Source organism: Artemia franciscana, chromosome 20, assembly GCF_032884065.1.
Source record: "Artemia franciscana chromosome 20, ASM3288406v1, whole genome shotgun sequence".
Classification (NCBI taxonomy): Eukaryota; Metazoa; Arthropoda; class Branchiopoda; order Anostraca; family Artemiidae; genus Artemia; species Artemia franciscana.
In genome coordinates, this window is record NC_088882.1 from 21657302 (window position 1) to 21677462 (window position 20161).

General features: G+C 35.9%; 2 protein-coding genes across 3 annotated transcripts in view; both read left to right on the plus strand.

Annotated features, from left to right (window-relative positions):
- Positions 1-20161, plus strand: part of LOC136039900 (putative inorganic phosphate cotransporter) — a 148300-nt gene that overhangs the window by 100769 nt on the left and 27370 nt on the right. Inside the window, exon 11 of one of the 2 annotated variants that reach the window (XM_065723884.1) lies at positions 15348-15462. The exons of the other annotated variant lie outside the window; for it this stretch is intronic. The gene's annotated coding sequence lies outside the window, so the exon portion shown is untranslated. Of the gene's footprint in view, positions 1-15347; positions 15463-20161 lie in introns of those variants that run through there. 2 annotated transcript variants of the gene reach the window in all.
- LOC136040022 (voltage-dependent T-type calcium channel subunit alpha-1H-like) overlaps positions 8134-20161 on the plus strand; it is a 351811-nt gene continuing 339783 nt past the window's right edge. The window contains exon 1 of the mRNA XM_065724088.1: positions 8134-9312. Coding sequence (XP_065580160.1) covers positions 8559-9312 — 754 coding nt within the window. The 5' untranslated portion in view covers positions 8134-8558. The remainder of the gene's footprint in view (positions 9313-20161) is intronic.

Genomic DNA, 20161 nt, shown 5'->3' on the forward strand with positions numbered 1-20161 from the left:
ACACCACTTGCTTCTTATTATGGGGACACTACTTGATTCTAATTGGCTTCACTGGAATAGAATTGGGGGAACATTTTTCTCACTTCTGAAGTGCTTCTGATTGACTTCACTCGCGTAAAATTTGGGGAAGAGTTTTATCATTTCTGGCTTTACTACAATTAGAATTTTCGTGAGTTTTTAGAATTAATTCTAATTGGCTTTACTGGAATAGAAGTTGGTGGGGGAGGCAATTGGGTTAAAGGTGGCGGGGATCGGGGTTTTTAAGGAAAATTGGGAGGCAGTTCTTTGTAGTTCTTAAATACATATAATTGGCTTTACGGGAGTAGAATCTGGGGGAGAGCTTTCGCAGTTCTGTATTACTTCTAATTAGCTTTACTAAATCTTTATTGGAGTAAAATTTGGAGAAATGCTTCTAATTGGCTTTACTGGATTAGAATTTTCATAAATTTAATTTGACATCTTGAATAAGATGTTCCCCCTTTTATCAATGATAGGGGGTCTAAAACGAACTAGGAGTTGTATAAAAAAAGAGATTTTTCCAAGAAAGGGAGAAATTTCAAACGAAAAGAAACAAAATTTGCATATTCATTCAAAGTTAAAACAGACAGAAACTGCTCTGAGAGTCAGGTCTCTAGCGTTAGTTGTTGTATTAGAGCTATACGCAACCTAAGTGTTAGTTCTTATTATTATTACTATAACTATTATTTTCTTATTTTTTCCTAAGAGCCGTTTCATATGCAAAAGGATCCGGAATGGCTGGGGGGCTGTGCAATGCATGCACCTGCAAACTCAAGTTTTCTAAAGGGAGGTCAAAAAGAAAATTTGGCAAACTTTTAGAAATTGACATGAATGTTAGGTTAAAATATTTAAAGTAGAAAATACTTTGTCAAAAAAATAGTAAGAGCTGAATTTCAACGTAAAACCAATTCGTGCTACTGGCCCCACAAGGTTCTATGGTATATATGCAGAGGAACATCTTCATCAACATGTAAAAAAAAATTAAACACGCAAATGAACTTCCACCATTCAAAACCAGCCAAAACCAAATATTACGTCATGTAACAAGCAAAACGATGAATCATACCGCCATCTCTTTGAGCCTTTGACAACATTGCAGTCGATGTCAGCCCAAACCATAGAGAGAGGTAGATAATGGATAGAAACCATAGAGAGATGAACTGAACTAATACGGTCCACGTTGACATAGATATCACTATAAGAAAGAGTCGTTTATTGTTACTAGGCCGGGAATAGGACCAAAAAAAGGGTGAATAAGCGGATTAAATTCTATCCTCAGCCAGGAATATTTCTTAAAATTGTAAATTGGTCATGAAGACGTACTTAAAAAGACTATTTTTCCTAAAGGAATAAAAAAAAAATTGTGACTCGTAAAAAGATCTTAGAAATGTAAGCAAACAAGCCTCTTATCCCCTCCTCCTCCAAGCACAAAAAGAGGATTGTTCTAAATCACCTCACCTGAGCAGAAATCCTGGATATTGTTCTCGCAGGACGCATGTATAACTGCCATAAAGAATAAAAAAGGGTTAAGACGGTATTAAGTATCTATTAATTCTTTCTAACGAATCCTTTATATGTTAAGGTTTCTCTGTTTATAATGGAATAAAAAATTCCTTGGACAGTTCATCGATTAGCCTTTCAGAAACCGAACGCTTTAATGTTTCTCCTCTCATGTGAATTTTTTTTCTTTAACCTACAAGGTAATTATATAACAATGGTGCTGCAGCTTATTTCCCTGCATATTTGTCGTGACTTTTGATTTGAAGTATGATCCGGCCACTACCACTACAATAACTACATCAAAAAATTCTCTGGAAGTTTTTAGCCTGGAGGTAAATAGTAAAATAGCATTAAAAAGTCCACAAGTCACTTTTGTCACAAGGTCAAAAAGGAGATTTCTTATCTGTTATTTACGGAAAAAAAAAAGTCTCGAAATTGATGATCATGAATACAACAAAGGAATTGCTCGTTGAACTGACTGAAGCTGTAAAACCCAAACAAGTTATAGTTATAGACACAAACAAACCTCATCCTATGCAATGTTAAGAACATTCCTGGGTATTAAAGTTACTACTGTAGAAAGAAGTCATAAGATTACTAGGGTAGAAAAGTGTTAGTATTTTTAATCTGAAATTTGGCCAGCTTATGTTTTTTTTTCAGAAAAAAAGTTTGGTGATTCCTATTCACATTATTTGCTTCAAATTTGTTTTACTCTACCGTATGTTTTTTCTCCGCAATCGGTTTTATTTGCTTACATTTCTACTATTGTGCGGAATCAGTGGGTATATACTAATGCTAATAATTTGTTTTTTTTTCGTTTTTCATTATAATAATCATATAAAGCACAAGCTAAATTAATTAAGATAATATTAATGAACTATAGGGTTCAGTTCCTTAGAGCTTAAATTGATCTTTACTATAATATCCAATGATCCATTAAACAACTCTCTAAGATTTTCCAGTGCCGAGCTAGCTGAGGCGAAAAAAAAAAAAAAAAAAAAAAAAAAAAAAAAAAAAAAAAAAAAAAAAAAAAAAAACAGAAACTAGATGCCGTCGATGCAGAATTTCGTGGTCGCAGCTACTTTTCGTGATTTCCAAACCAATATATTTTCCTTGTTATACAAGCCAATCGACAGTTAGTTTCTTATAAATGGGTATTGGACAAGACGGTTCTAATAATGTACTTTTTTTGATCTGACTAGTTTTAGACCTCCTTACCCCAATCTAATTATATTTGCATTAATTTGAATTAATTAATTACTATTATTAATTAATTAATTGAATTAACTACTTACATTACATTAATTACGTTTTGCTATGGTAAAATGAATAACACCTTTGAACTTTGTTACACACAATTACTTAAATGTTCGATCAATCAGTAATATATACGTAAAAAAAGAACACACCTGGGATAAGTAGGTATGATACACTGTATCTGCAATACAGTAATTAGATCGATATTTTGCTACCGTACTAACAATACCGGTCTTTTCGTATAAGCTTCGTGAGCAGCTGCAACCCTAAAGAAAATCGACCTATTTCCTGCAAAGAGCCTGAGGAGGATCGAGGACCTACAATGGTCCGACTTCGTCAGCTATGAGAAGCTTCTGCAGCTCACAAAGCAGTATTAGTTTCCGACTCAAGCACCTGAGCGAACCTTACGATGTCTCGGGCACCTGCTTCGAATGCCACCACATCTACCCACAAAGACAATCTACGACTTCGACCCTATCAAAGCCGGTTGCAAGCGACCGCAGCCGACTGAAGAAATTGGTCCGACAGCCTGTCCGAGTTCTTGATGATGGTAAACATCAGACAGGGTGAAGAGCAAATACTCGCCATGGAGCAAAGTGGATGGAGGAGGCGGACGTCACTCTCTACGCCGAGCAGCGCCCGGTAGGAGACTTAAGTCTATTTGACTACAAGTTGGTAAATTTTGCGGAGTGAAAAAGACAAGGGACGTCATTATGTGAATTCCGTGTTGTATCTTGAGTAAAAAACTAAATTTTTTTTTAGTCTTCCAGCATGACTTCTTAAAAAAAATGGATTTCTTTTAGTGTAAAACTAATTTCATTTGAACCCCTATCTAAAAGTCGGTATGTTTTACCACTGGATAAACGAAAAACTATATTTATGATTATTTCCATTTTGTATCCTTAGTCAAATGTCATTTGCTGTTGTGCCACTTTTTTTCTTTCAAAAAGCAAAATTGTAATTATAATAAATTGTATCACTTTTAAGGGGCCTCACTCAGGCTACTCAGGGTGTCCCCAAGGGGTGATAGGGAAACACCCTACAGATATGTAGGGTACCTCAATTGGAGGAAAGGACCCAGGTGGACCTTGTCCCTTGGGGTCCATCATAGAAACTGGTGTACCATCACCCTGGGCCATAAATACAGGTGGAGGAGGAAGAAGCCCCTAAAATATACACTCAACAGGGTTCACCGAACTGTCCACACGTCTCGTTTTTAAAAGTGATACAATTTATTATAATTACAATCGTGCAATGAGGAGGACGCAAAATCCGTAGCAACCGGAACAATTTCTTTTTAGCCAGGGTAATGCAGAGCGAAACAACTTAGAAAACTAATTGCTGAGACCGCAACTCAGCAACTGAAGGGCTCTATGAATCTTTGTAAGATTGAAACCGTTGACCAGGATCCACCGCAAAAGAACGTGATGTACAACAATATTCTGTTTCGGGTGAAGGGCGGCAATTAGTTTTTGTTTTAAAGGTGTCCAGTGCATAACCCTATCCTCTACCAAACATAAATCTTAAGGACTCAATAAATCCCTAGACACCGGTCTAATTATGCACGGGAGAACAAAGTCCTTTACCGAGTCATGAAGTTCCACTGGTATTTTAATATCGGTTTTCGAAAAATCATTCATGTGGTCCATTCTCCTCAACAGTGGTAATGTCGAGAAATTTGGAGCAGAAAGATTGTCCAGCCATTTGCAATTTCCACGCGGCAAAAAGAAGTGAGACATTGCCAACGGATAAAGGGAATTCAAATCCAAGAAAACTGCATTTGAACTTTCAACGGTACGTTGTCCAGTCGGATCGGTTTCCATGATAGATCTCCGTGGAAAACATACCCTCCCTGCATTGATCTCTCTAAAAATAAGTTATGATCCACGTCGGTGATCAGATCTGTTTTCACATCACTGATTTTAAGAATTAGATCCATCACCAGATGAGGAGTTAAAAATAATAACCCAAATTCTTCGTAAATTTTATCCGTGTTTTTACGGACTAAATCCAACAACGTCAATGCATCACTTGCCAGGTAGATTTTACAATGCCCCCCTCCCATTTTTAAACCCTCCCTTGGTCCAAAATTTTATAGCAAATCCATAGTCGGCAGTGCTGCATTGACAATCGTGAAGTGAATCATAAGCGTTTCGATGGGCGATAGTTCGTCCATCGATGGCATGATCACCCAAAACCGTTTCCACAGACTAAGTAAGAAGCAACCCGGCTTTATTAGTAACCAAAACTCTATAGCGGGATTTTGATGCCAATAAATACATCAAACGAATCAAATTTTTATGCTGATTTCAAACATATAAGCGCCATCAAGTTTAGTCTTACCCATCAAAAGTTACGAGCCTGAGAAAATGTTCCTTATTTTCGGAAATAGGGGAAACAACCCCTAAAAGTCATAGAATCCTAACGAAAATCACACCGTCATATTTAGCTTACTAGAGAATCCTACTGTAGAGGTGTCAAGCACCGAACTGCAAAAATGTGGAATTTTGTATTCTTGCCAGAAGAAAGATCACGGATGTGTCATGGTTTGTAGTTTTTTTTTATTCCAGGAATGATTGTACCGGCCCAGGCCCAGTGGTCCGAGAGTATCGCAAAAGGGCTGATTATAACGGAAAATAGATGTTTAACTGCCCTTTTTAAGAGACCCAAAAATTGGAGGGCAACTAAGCCCCCTCCCACGCTCATTTTTATCCAAAGTCACTCGATGAAAATTTAGAGATAGCTATTTGTTTAGCATAGTCGCAAAATCTTATTGATTTTTGATTTTCTTGGTCTACCGTATACGTTCTACGCGCCTCACATTAAAAACTTTCTTGAGCAAAGTGGAAAATTTGTTATTCAAAATTGAATGCGAGTACAAGATTTGCTTTTTACTGAAGAATAAATTTTAAATGTTTTCACCTTTATACCTTTAATAAATAAAATATTGTTAACATCTTAAGGAATAAATATCAGCATGTATATATTAAACTGAAAGTACACATTCATTTGTTTTTTGTTTTTTCAGTAAAGTGCAAATTGTATTCTCACCTTGGAAATGCATAGGGGTTTTGAGCCCTATTCATGTTAATTTCTGCTCGTTTTGAGTTTGACTCGGTTAATTATAATGCTTTCTGTTTGTTTCGGGTTTCATTTACTTTTCGCTGCTGATGTGTGGTAGTTTTACGCTTGGTAGATAATTTGAGTATATTTTTACTCTTTTTTATTTAATGGAGTTATTTACTTTTCTTTGAAAAACTTATTTTGTGGAAAAAGTTTTTTTTTTGGTTAATACATTAAAGACATTAATGCCATTCACAAGAATTAAATAAAAAAACGTTTTTTCAACTGAAAGTAAGGAGCAACATTAAAACTTAAAACGAACAGAAATTATTATGTATATGAGGAGGGTCTACCCCTAGTCAATACCTTGCTCTTTACGCTAAAGTTTGAATTTTGTTCCAATTCTTTAAGAATGACCCCTAAATCACAAAGGCTTTTTAATTAGAATAAATAGCTCTTTCGAAGATGCCAAAAAATTTTAGCGTAAAGAGCGAGGTATTAAATAGAGGGAGAACCAACTCATATACGTAATAATTTCTGTTCATTTTAAGTTTTAATGTTGCTCCTTACTTTCAGTTGAAAAATACTTGTTTTCTATTTAATTTCTGATCGTTTTTAAAATAAGGCTGGGAAATTCGGTGTCCCCTTCCAAGAAGATTTCCTTCCCCCCTGAAAATTTCTACCATGGAAAGATCCTCCCACATAACCCCCTTCCCCTGACCCCCCTCCCCACAAAAAATTCCTCTGAAAACATCTATACCCTATAACCAATGCTATATGTAAATAGTGGGCAAAGTCCATAACTTGCAGCTCCCCCCCCAGAGACTGCGGGGAATTAAGTCACCTTCAAAAACATAGCTATTAAAATTTTGACTATACTGAACAAAATGGCTGTATAAAAATTTTGATCGGGTGACTTTGGGGAAAAAATTGGCGTTGAAGGAGGCCTAGTTGCCCTCCAATTTTTTGGTCACTTAAAGTCACTTAAAAGGACACTACAACTTGTAATTTACTTTTGAATGAGCCTTCTCACGATATTAAAGGACCATTGGGTCGATACGATCACCTCTGGGAAAACAAACAACAAATAAACATGCTTCCGTGATTCTTATAGCAAAAAATACAACATTACACATTTTTGCAGATAGGAGCTGGAAACCTCTATACTATGGCTCTCTGATACGCTGAATTTGATGGTGTGATTTTCATTAAGACTCTGTGACTCTTAGGGGGCATTTACCCTTTTTTTCGAAAATAAGGCAAATTTTCTCAGGCTCGTAACTTTTGATGGGTAAGATTAAACTTGAGGAAACTCTTACATTTTAAATCAGCATAAAAATCCGATTCTTTTGATGTGTCTATTGGTATCAAAAATCCATTTTTTAAAGTTTCAGTTACTATTGAGTTGGGTCACTCCTTGCTTTCAGTTAGTTACCACGAACTGTTTGATAACACTGCTGCAGCTAAGGTAGGAAACGAGGTTAGTAGCTGGTTTTATGTAGGGCTGCGTCTTATTAACATTCATATGGATTATTTGAATTGGCTTTCCCCTTAAGAGCCCAGCAATGGCAATAAGAGAATATGGAATCAATTTAGGAGGTGAAATTCTCCTAGACATAGATTATGCTGATGATTTAAGCCTCCTAGATGAAAATTTTTATCAAAATTAATGAATTTTTAGAGTTTCTGTGGGTTCAATGCTTAAGAATAGGTTTGAAATCTTGGGTCAATCCTGCTTTGTATGGCTACATTAAAAGAAAGGTTGAGATGACTAGGAGATCTTCTGCGGTCAGCTGTCTAGGGCCAAAGGAGAAAGTGATCGTCCCCGAAAAGGAAGGGGGGATGTCATAAGGAGAACTTTAAAAGAAAGGAGGACTTCCTGGAAGGATATAAGGAGGGAGGCTTCGAATAGATTGGGATGAAGGAGGAGCATGCGTAGTAGTTTTGGCCTCAGGCAGCTTGGTGCTGCAGTGAGTTGTTGTTGGTAGTAGTAGCAGTAGTAGTAATATGTAGCCAACCTGAGGTAGTAGAGTCTCTTTGTAGCAATTTTCACATTGCTGAATTGTAAGTTATTTATAGTAGTCCCAGAGAGAAAAAACACTCAGTTACAAGAAATTAAGCTATGAAAATTAAACTAGTTTATGGAAAACACGACTATAGAACTATCTATCTTATTTTTGCCTCAGTTGACTGCAAGTTTTGTGAATCTGTGATTCTTTTGATTTTTCTTAAGTAAAAAGGGCAAAAGCTTTAGTAAGTAAAAACTAAAACACATATGAACCCATATGGCTGTTTATAAGTACTTGTTTTTTCCTTTAGATTCTGAAGCTGAAGAATGCACTTTCCGCAAGATTAGCTAATTTTAATATTTGGTTCCGGAGTAAAATTCTATATCTTTTGCCAGAGCTAAAGTACACTTTTTCTCTCATCCTAATTTGTTTATAATGATGCGCACCTTTGCCTAACTCCTCTTTGAAATTCCCAAGAAACACCAATGGAGTTCTTACTGTTTAGTATTGTTCTTGAGAAGCTCAGGAATGTTTCCTTTCCCAGGAAATGTCTTATCCATTGATGTGCAAAACCTTAGGTGGATTGTATATTTAGTTAATTTTCGCAGTGGCTTATAAATTTATGCCAAAGAATATACTAATAGATTAAAGACGGGTGAAATATTTTTGGTGTTATGTAATGATAGTGCATGTGTTTTAAGCAACGCCAAGATGAATAATAAGGTAAAGAGTGCACCGAGTGTATTTATCGGCCGAAGTGTATCCTTCGGAAAAGATGATAACGCACATCGAGCACCAAGCTATAGGAGTGTCCACTCAAACACTGATGAATGGCTCGGGATTGATTTACTAGCTGTTCCTCCTGATAAACCTGTGACTATTGACATAGAATCTATTGAAGATGATTTCACTAAGCTGGCTCGTACAAGGAGTAGAATTGACCTTCAAGTATCTTCTAACGGAGATTGTGAACAAGAAAATAACGACACAATTCCAGAAGTTGTTGTTCAGTCCCCAGATCTCTTAATTGTGGACTCTCCAACGATTGAAATGAGTTTCACAAAATTCGCCCGCAGACGAAGTTTATTAGGAAATGAAGCAATAAAGTTGAGGAGTGTTTGTGAAGCTGAAATTCATCCGGAACTTTTAGAAAGTCCCGTGGCAGAGTCAACCTTCAGTATATTAACGAGGAGGAGAAGTTTGGTAAATAATGATCTTGATACTTCCCAATGTCCCTCTAGAGATTCTAGTGTTGAAAGATGTGTTGATTTAAGTAGTTTTCGAGGTCTCAGAAATAGCATTCCAAGGGAGGATAGACGAGTAAGCATTATTAGTCAAATGGATGATAGGACCGATAATCAAGAAAATGAAGAAGATCAGCTACCATATCCAGGATTCTTAGAAACAGTTATGCGAATGGATCAATTAACGGCACCTAGATCTTGGTGCTTGCGGCTTATCACAAATCCATATCCTTTTATACAGCTAAGTTTTAAACATTTTAGAATAAGTATTTAAGTTTATTTCTTGGGCTCTATTTTCGTTTTCTTTAAAGAGAATTCCAGTACCTCTCATGGAAATTGAACTTGGTTTTTGATATGGACAAGATATACGTATGGTAAAATTTTGAATTGGTTCCGCCAAATAATCAAATTTCTTAATTCTTTGTTTTCTAGGAATTCCCTGATTTCCTAAGCCCTGTGTAGCTTTTGTATAAGGAATTTAGGTAAACGTTTAGTCAATAGTACGTTTTCCGAGCAGAATAAAAAATTTCAAAAGGAAAGCAACCTTTGTTTTCTTAATATCCCATTCAGTTACACAAGACGACAAAATCAACATTACGTATCAGTTACGTGTCAATTAAATAAAAAAAAACAAGTTTTTTAACTGAAAGTAAGGAGCGACATTAAACTTAAAACGAACAGAAATTACTTCGTATATGAAAGAGGCTGCTTCCTCATCAACGCCCCGCTCTTTACGCTAAAGTTTGACTCTGTCTCTCAATCCTTCTTTTTAAAACAGTAAAAAACTTTAGCGTAAAGAGCGGGGCGTTGATGAGGAAGCAGCCTCTTTCATATACGAAGTAATTTCTGTTCGTTTTAAGTTTAATGTCGCTCCTTACTTTCAGTTAAAAAAACTTGTTTTTTTTATTTAATTTCTGAACGTTTTTGAATCAATGCATGTTTTGATTTTGGCTCTCCGCAGAGGAATAATTAAAACGAAATTTGCATATTTTTTTTTTTTTTTGGCTAAATGGCTTTCTCATAATTTTGATCGAATGATTTTGAGAAAAAAGAGCGGGGGAGGAAGCCTAGTTGCCCTCCGATTTTTTGGTTAATTAAAAAGGCAACTAGAACTTTTAATTTTTTACGAGTATTTTTATTAGTAAAAGATTTACGCAACTTATAAATTAGCTTACGTAAAGAACTTTTATATTCTCATATTTTTATTACATATATGAGGGGGTTCGCCCCCTTTGTCAGATCCTCGCTCTTTACACTAAAGCTTAAATTTTGTCCCAATTCATTAAGAATGACCCCAGAATCACAAAAGCCGTAGAATAAATAGTTGAAATTACTAAAAATACTTTAGCGTAAAGAGCTAGGTATTAGGAGGAGGTGAGCCCCTCAAATGGGTAATAATTTCTGTTTGTTTTAAGTTTTAATGCTGTTCCTTACTTCCAGCTGAAAGAACTTTTTCAAATTTATTTTTTCATTTTTTTTTTAAATAATGCTAGTAAATCCTGCGCTCCCTTCAAGGAGATTTTCTTCCCCCATGACAAATTATCGATGGAAAGTTCCCCCAGCATATCCCCCTCTTCTCAACCCCTCCCCCAACCAAAAAAATTCTCCTGAAAACGCCTGTACACTTCCCAATAACCAGTACTATATGTAAGCATTGGTCAAAGTTTGTAACTTGTTGCCCCTCCCATGGGGACTGTGGGGGAGTAAGTCGTCCCCAAAGACATAGTTATAAGGTTTTTCGACTACGCTGAATAAAATGGCTATCTCAGAATTTTGATCCGTTGACTTTGGTAAAATAATTAGCGTGGGAGGGGGCCTAGGTGCCCTCCAATTTTGTTGGTCACTTAAAAAGGGAACTAGAACTTTTCATTTCCGTTAGAATGAGCCCTCTTGCAACATTCTAGGACAACTGGGTCGATAAGATCACCCCTGGGAAAAAAAAACAAATAAACACGCATCCGTGATCTGCCTTCTGGCAAAAAATACAAAATTCCACATTTTTGTTGATAGGAGCCTGAAACTTCTACAGTAGGGTTCTCTGATACGCTGAATCTATGACTTCTATGGGGTGTTTCCCCCTATTTTCTAAAATAACGCAAATTTTCTCAGGCTCGTAACTTTTGATGGGTAAGACTAAACTTGATGAAACTTATATATTTAAAATCAGCATTAAAATGCGATTCTTTTGATGTAGGTATTGGTATCAAAATTCCATTTTTTAGAGTTTTGGTTGCTATTGAGCCGGGTCGCTCCTTACTACAGTTCGTTACCACGAACTGTTTGATAATGCAACAGTAACAGCAAAACAAAGGCTAATATTTGCTTTTCAAACCAAGTTTTTAAAACTTATATTTTGCGTTCATTTGGATTCTTCCGAGGCATACTATAGCAAATTATATTTTCAATTTTTAGCAACATGTTGTTTCTTTTTATGATATTAAGGGGCATATACGCTAGTGCGAAATTAGTTTAGATTGGCCATAATCCAATAGTAACCCGAACCAAATTCTCAGAAAAGAAAGGTGGGAGAGGAGTCAATAATACGACAAAATACACCAATTTTTGCTCTGATTTCAAATAGAAAACTTTTCAAGATTAAAGTTACCCATAAACATTAATTTGCATAAGAATGTCGTAATGGAGGAACAGATTAATTAGTGTGGGATATGATTTTAAACTAACAGAATTGGGGATACCCGGTGAAAGTAATTATATATCTATAAAATAGCATGATTAAGTAGTGAGTTAATTCTTGTCTTGTATAATCTTATGTTGAACATTCTAACGCCTCCCATAAGATGATAAGATGATAGTAATTTCCAAAAAGGGTTCATATTGTATAGCTGGTCATAAAAAAAACCTGGGTAGTGTCTAAATGGGCTAAACTGAAGATAATTTCTAAATATCTCGCTAAACTGATAGGTCGGATTTAATAGGCTCAATTGAGGTCGGATGTAAATTCCAAGCTTATCATTCAATTTAAAAATTTTAAAAATCCCATCTTTCAGTTTCAACAACATGCTTTTACATGGGAGTGCATAATGTCTCTTGGTATTTGGGTGTATTACCTTGGCAATAATTTTAGAATTAAAATTAATAAAAAATGCAGCATTAAGAAACCCTAATATAGGATGGATTCAAGGTATAAATCATAAAAGTTGTTAATAGGCTTCATTTCTCACTTGCAGCAGATTTGAGCTGCAATCTATGTTTTTGTCTTAAGTTTAGTGGGGAAAAAAAAAACGCAAATTAAAGCTGAAACTAGACCTCCGTTGCCTGTGCAACGGGAAGTGTTGCAGCAACTGTGCCCTGTTGCAGCAACTGTGTCCCTACGGGACACAGTTGCGGAGCAACAGTCTCCATTATGTCCTTCAGAGGGCATTTTTCTAATGCGGCTTCGATTGTTATCTTGAAGCATCTTTGATATGTTATATAGCACTACTCGATAAAAATAAAATAGACATCAAAATCGAAAATTTAAGAAAATTTTTAAAAATCGGAACGAGATTGACTTTTCCGGAATTATTTCCGGGAAATCTGTAAGAGCTACGGAATTTCATGCTTCAGTTCTCGAAAACATCAATAAAAGTTCTATATGGGTTCATAATTATTTTATCTCTAAAACGTTTACTTCCGAAACTAGGGCCGTCTTAACTTGACGCCAATTCGAAGTATTAAGTTTCGAGACGCACATTTTGGGAATTATTTCCGGGAAATCTGAAAGAGATACGGAAATAACGTCTTATAGTTTTCTGCTTAACTTTTGATGGTCTAAACTAGGAAAATATAAAACAAACCAAATTCACCAAAAAATTTAAATTGCCCCGAGGGCATGACAAAACTTCCAAATAGAAAAACCCAAAGAAGGAATTTTATTTCGGAGAAACTATTGTAAGGTCCAGTTGTTAGGAGATCGAGACCTGTCGAACCGCGTTGGAAAAAAAATTCTAGCTGGTCCAGAACAGAAGTTACCTCTAGAACGTCGAAACTTCGGAAATTATTTCTTAGAGAACGAAGCAACTTGGTATATAGAACACTTCACTTCTTCTTGCATACTTCTCATAGCACTACTCGATAAAAATATAAGAAACATCAAAATCGAAAATTTGAAAAAATTCCAAAAAAAAAATCGGAACGAGATGGACTTTTCCGGAATTATTTCCGGGAAATCTGTAAGAGCTACGGAATTTTGTGCTCCGGTTCTCGAAGAGACAAATGAAAGTTCTACATGAGTTCAGCATAACTGTATTTCTAACAAGTTTATTTCCGAAGCTAGGGTCGTCTTAACTTGACGCCAAACATCGAACGCAGAGTTTCTAAGAAAAAAAACGGTTTTATTTTTTTTTTATGGAAAACTGTTAGAAATTTTAGAAACTTCTCTGGAACTTTTTTACTCTGTTTCACGTTTCCCTTCCCTCTGAAAAATCTCAAATTTTTAACTCTTACCACTTCGGAGCTACAGGTCGCTGATCACGGTGAAAAAAAAAATTACGAAAGCAGTAGTGTTGCTCCGCAACACAATTACCCCTGAAACCCATTATTTTGCAAATGAAATCCCGAAAGAATATTGAAAAAGCTGAAAAAAATTTCTAAGTTCAAAATACTATACATTTGTTAACAAATAAAAATAGAAGACAACATTAAACACTCCACCACTTAAACCTATATGAAATATTTTAATCGCTCTAAAGATGAAATGAAACTTCTATTTATCACAAGAATAATAATAAGTGACTGTAAAACAGCATTTATGCCAAATTCGAAAATTTAACCTAATCGTTTTATTATCTATGTTTTTTACGTGATGGCCTATTGAAGATTTTGTCGCAAAGTCTAGGAATGTTGGGAAAGTCTTACTGAAAAAGAAATTGAAAGAAACTACCCAGCCATTAAAACCTAGACACAGTGGGAGTGCTGCTGCTGCATCTTAGTTGATAACTAGAAATTCAGACGTGGGAGTTTAATGCTTAAACACCGAAAATGTAGAAAATATTCTAATCGCTTCCGAATCAGTGAGAGCAAATATATTCTTCGTTTGACGAATACAGATAGCTTCAAACCTATATCACCATTAAAATAAAGAACTGTTTGTTAGCATATTCAACACTTTTATTTTAGCATTCAGATAGCGTAGTTACTTGTTCACGGGTACTTTTATAAATCATTTATTTGAGGACAGTTTTATTATCTATACAAAAAAAAATATCTATAAAGGTTGAGCATTTAAGATAGACCTTATGGTAAGCTTATTTCCAAAAGTGGAGTGTTTTGACAATGGAACTATGTTCTTGGATAAAAAAAAAGTTCCCATTCCTGCTTTCATTTTCAACTTAAAAAAGTGTGTGCCTTTCAATTACTGTTGTTAGAAAAATAGTTTTAGTTAGGAATACAGGAAATTTACTTTTTATCTTCAGAGAAATATACTTTTCTTTCCCTTTTTATTTGTGCATTCCCAAATCCCTGATAAACAAAGGGTAGAAAGAGCATTTATTGTTTTCACGTAATGGGGCACTCATCTGCTTAATAAAGATCAATTAAATCTGCTTGCCAGGAGGATACGGTTTTACATAATATCTCAAACTTAACGATGTTGAAAGTGATGGTTCTAACGACAAGCCTGCTGAATTCCCTGCCCTGATAGCTGTGGGTAGGGTTACCACGCGAAGTGACTTATCATTATTTATAGTGATTGCCTAAACATAAAAATCACTAAATTTACATATAAATCACTAGATTATTGAAGAAGATCACTAAATCAACCGGAAAATCACTAGTTTCTTGTGATTTTTTAATCACCGGGTGGCAACCCTGACTGTGGGGCTGCTCGCATTTTGATTAAGGCAAAATAGGTTCCTCTTGATGTTCTGTAACTTTGGATTTGTAGTTTCCTATAATCTGGTACGGGTCATGATTGATGATATGAAACATCCGATGCATAAAATTATATAATTAGAATTGGTAATTATAAGCTAATTTCGAACTTATCTTTGGTGATTTTACCCTGGAATCCTGAAAAAATGCTAAGAGTAACAACAAACACATAATATTATTTATGTCTCTTTTCTTTCTTTTTTATAAATCATTTTCTAATAAGATTTCTTCTTTATTTAGCTTCAGAACGTTATAGTTTTTCCTCTCAATCGTTCAAAACATACGAAGTATTTTGCTTTTCAATCATTTATATACATCCCTTACATTCTTATATTTGTACAGTTGTTTTCGTAAAATGAGCTTATAATTACGTTTGAAATTCCAGCAAAGAGAAGAAATTCGGGAACGAATGGAATGCCGGAAGTTGACTATGAAAGAATTCGCAACTTTGATAATTTACATGAATTAATTAGCATTTTATTAAATGTTTTACTGAAGGATGAAGTTGTTAGAGGCGATAAATGGTGATAGAGGCGACAGTTGAGCTATTCAGGGTGTCTAAAGAATGAATGGAGGAGGGGATGGGATGCGCTGAAGCTTTATGAGAATGTGGTCATTTTTTCTTTCAAGTTTGTACCTGATAAGATAATGACAAGGCAGAGTACTTCCTTCGAAGTAATATCGTTTGTAGAAGTTTTGGAAAGTATTATACCAAACACACCCAAAATTGAAGTTAAAATGAAGTGAAACATTTTGCATGCACACCCGCTATACTTTACCCCCAGTCCCCCTAATGTGCAAATATATGTGCCTATAGCCCAAATTATATATTTTCCAGCTATTCATACAATGGATGTAAATTAAATCAACTGTGACGAAACAAACAAGAGCTAAGAGCTCATATGGCACTTGTGACGAGGCAAGAAGAGCCAAGAGATCATATGGTATGAGCTCTAGCAAAATTCTATGAATCAATATGAATCTATGAATCATGATTTAAAAGGAAAATAAGAGGCTTAATGCCGGTCAGTATTTAAAATAAAGCTCTGAGTCACGATGTCCTCCTAAATATCAAAATTCATTAATATCCGATCACCCACTCGTATGTTATAAATACAGATTTTTTTCTAATTTTTCCTCTCCCTTTAGCCCCCCCCCCAGATGGTCGAATCTGGGAAAACGACTTTATCAAGTCAATTTGTGCAGCTCCCTGACACGCCTACCAATTTTCATCGTCCTATCACGTCCAGAAGCACCAAACTCGCCAAATCATGGGACCCCTTCCCCCAACTCCCCCAAAGAGAGCGAATCCAGTACGGTTCCGTCAATCACGTATCAAGGACATTTGCTTATTCTATCCACCAAGCTTCAGCCCGATTCATCCACTCCAAGTATTTTCCAAAATTCCCCCCTCCAACTCCCCCCAATGTCAAAAGATCTGGTCGGGATTTGAAATAAGAGCTATGAGACATGAATTCCTTCTAAATATCAAATTTCATTAAGATCCGATCACCTATTCGTAAAATAAAAATACCCCAATTTTCACGTTTTCCAAGAATTCCGGTTTTCCCCTCCAACTCCCCCCAATGTCACAGGATCTGGTCTGAAATTAAAATTAGAGCTTTAAAGCGTAAGACCCTTCTAAATATCAAATTTCATTAAGATCTGGTCACCCTTACGTAAGTTACAAATACCTCAATTTTCAAAATTGATCCGTTCCAATTATATAGAGCTGATCCGTTCCAATTATTTAAATCAAATATTTAAGACTTCTGCTTATTTTTCCCACCAAGTTTCATCCCGATCCCTCCAATCTAAGCGTTCTCCACGATTTTAGGTTCCCTCACCCCAAACTCCCCCCAATGTCACCAGATCCGGTCGGGACTTAAAAAAAGAGCTTTGAGACACGATATCCTTCTAAATATCAAATTTCATTGAGATCCGATCACCCGTTCGTAAGTTAAAATACCTCATTTTTTATTTTTCAGTATTAACCCCCCCCCCCAACTACCCGATCCCTCCACTCAAAGTGTTTTCCAAGTCTTAGGTTTCCCCCTCCCATCCCCCCCCCCAATGTTACCAGATCCGGTCAGGATTTAAAATAACAGCTCTGAGACACGATATCCTTCCAAACATCAAATTTCATTGAGATCTGATCAACCGTTCGTAAGTTAAAAATACTTCAATTTTTATATTTTTTCCGAATTAACGGGCCCCCACTCCCCCCCAGATGGTCAAATCGGGAAAACGACTATTTCTGATTTAATCTGGTCCGGTCCCTGATACGCCTGCCAAATTTCATCGTCCTAGCTTACCTGGAAGTGCCTAAAGTAGCAAAACCGGGACCGACAGACCGACAGAATTTGCGATTGCTTGTCACTTGATTAATACCAAGTGCCATAAAAATGGAAAAACAAATTACGTTTGACAGAAATGCATTGGAAATATATAATTAGGGCTACGTATTTTCACTTTAGAGGGAGGGGGGTTAGATGTAAAGTATAGCCGGTCTGCATGCAGAATATATTAGCTAAAATTATGCTGCATATTATGAAGTAAGATTTGTTTCATTAGGATTAACCTACCTTCACTTCTTGGGTGTGTTTGGTATAATACATAAGTACCAAATTTTTTATTCTAAGAGAAATTTGGAAAGCATACCTAAATATTGCTATCTATCGTATGTCTCATGTGGCTTGACAGGCACTTTTTTATGGTGAGAAGAATTTCTCTATATTGGAAAAAGACAAATATAACAGTGAAGACATTATAAATATTTTTTCTCTACCTAGAAACTTTACTTCACCCTCTGATAGGCCACGCTTTCGGACGGTATCTCCACCGAGACATCACCATCTCGTGGAAAAGGGATAGCACCCTTCTGTAATTTGTAAAATGTATGTTTTTTACATTCTTTGTCTGTCCATGAGAATTTCAGGTTGTGGCCTTAAAGAAAACTTGAAATAGTTTGTATTTTGTAGCTAGGTTGGTAGGTTTGTGAGAATTTAGGATTATCAAGAAATATTCCCGCCCCTTGGAGACGAAATAAGAAATTAAACACGAGTACCTTTTTAAATGGATTTTTTGTAAAGGTAGAGTTGAAAAATTTTTTTTTGCTTCTTTCTCATTTGTGTGCACCATTACTTTAATAGAAAATCCTCTCTGGCAACCGTGTTTTATACCAGTTCTGCCTTTCCGAAATGCCGCTTGCAAGTCTTAGCTAAACTATCTTGCGGAACTACCAATTTTTTTATTGACGCTTAATGCTACTGCCAACGTACCTATTAGCCTGAGTTCATTCTGGCGCTGAGTCTCATGAGATCATCACACCGGTGAGATTCTTCGTCCATCTCATCCTTTTTATCTGTCTTCATTTTAGTTTTTACCTCGATTACCTTCTAATAAATGCTCAAGGCCTTTAGGTATTTTTATAGTCTATAAGGTAATCTAAAGTGTTTGTTTGTCTTCCCAGAGATTACCTAAATGTTTATTTAATCATTAATAAAAGTACCTAAATGATTCAACAGAGAACCGGGAATACAACAGTAAAGTTCTGTAATAACAACAAAAAATACAAATCGATAATGTATAAATCAATATCTAAAACTTGTTTTTGTTAGAATTGAGCATATTTCCACCGTTAAAAACAGTCTGGATTCTAATGAATTTATAAACTAGGCCGTAAAAAAAAATATTCAAACTGGAAATGCAACCTCATTTAAATAATAGCATTGTACAAAAATTTAACTTATTTAAACTGCTTTCATAATAACAATTCCATAGGTATTTTATAAGTTTTTCCATGATTTTTGCTATGGTGGAATCCTAAACAAAGACAAGTTTTCCACAGTCCTTCCAAGCTTGGTGGCATTATTACAAAAATGCCTTACCTCAAACCAAGACACTCGGCAGACCAGCTACAGGAATTAACCATAAAACGCCCCTATGTTTGGATAGGTAATGACATGGACTCCTATTTTCAGAGGCACTTGTTTGAGGGATGTCACCTATTTGCCCCCCTATACAAATGTCCAAGCAATATGATTTATGTGGATATTAATTAATAAAAAAACTTTCCAAATGAAAAGTGTTTCAAAAAATAAAGAGGCATATTAAAACCTGGGACGAGCAGATGTAAAATCTTATTAAAATGTAAACTGAAATTACGAACAGAAATCACTATCTATGAATAGATGAAACCCAGAATGAACATATTTCAGTTAATCACATCAGGCACAACTATAAAACATACCATTATGGATTAAAAAATGAATCTTAATAGGGATAGAAATGTCAATGAATAATCCAGTTAAACTTAAAATGTAAAAATTTATAAGAAACAGGAGTAGGGTAACCACCCCTTATGCCTTCCAATAGTAGTAGCATCATTAGCGCTGTATTGGAATAAATTGGCATTTCGAGCAGTTTTTAAATTTTGTATAATCCACATAGATAAATGTATTTTTAGTGTGTCTGGAAAGTCTCCGCCCCAGAAAAAAGCAGAAAATACCCTGCGGAAAATTCCCTCGCTGAAAATTCACACCGCGAAAAATAACCCCTCGGACATCCCCAGTCCCCCAGAAAATTCTCCCCCCCCCCGTCGCTGGTTGGTCTTCAGTTAGTTTCGACTTACAAAAAAGGGTTAGAACTCTCAATTTTGATTTAATGAGCACCCTCTGAAGTTTCTGCGACCATGAGGTGGAGGAGGTGTGAATGAGGAAGGGGCAGTCCCCCTTCTATGCGGAATGAATTTTGCTCATTTTTGACTTTAGTGCTACTCTATACTTTCATAATAACAGCGTAGATCAGAAATATTCCCAGAAGTCATAAAGGAGTCAATATCAATTTCAAATTTTTGATACGCTTTTTTAAATTTCATTTGTACCCCCCCCCCTCATCTTGGGAAAAAATACCCTACCCTACCCTCAACAAAATCCTGGTTACAGTCCTGGGGATTGTGCATACAGTTTTACCTCCACCCTCCCCTCGTCTCTCCCTTATAGCTAAATCTGCATTTGTCTGATGGCTCAATGAGAGCTGGGATGTTTTGGCATGAAAATGCACGCGTTGAGTGGTTTCACGGTGCAAAATACCTCCGCCGTAAACCCTCCGGAAATACCCCCGTGGAATATATCTCCCCTATAAATACACCCCACGTCTGTGTAAAATACATCCCCGCTGAAAGGAAATTATTCCGAA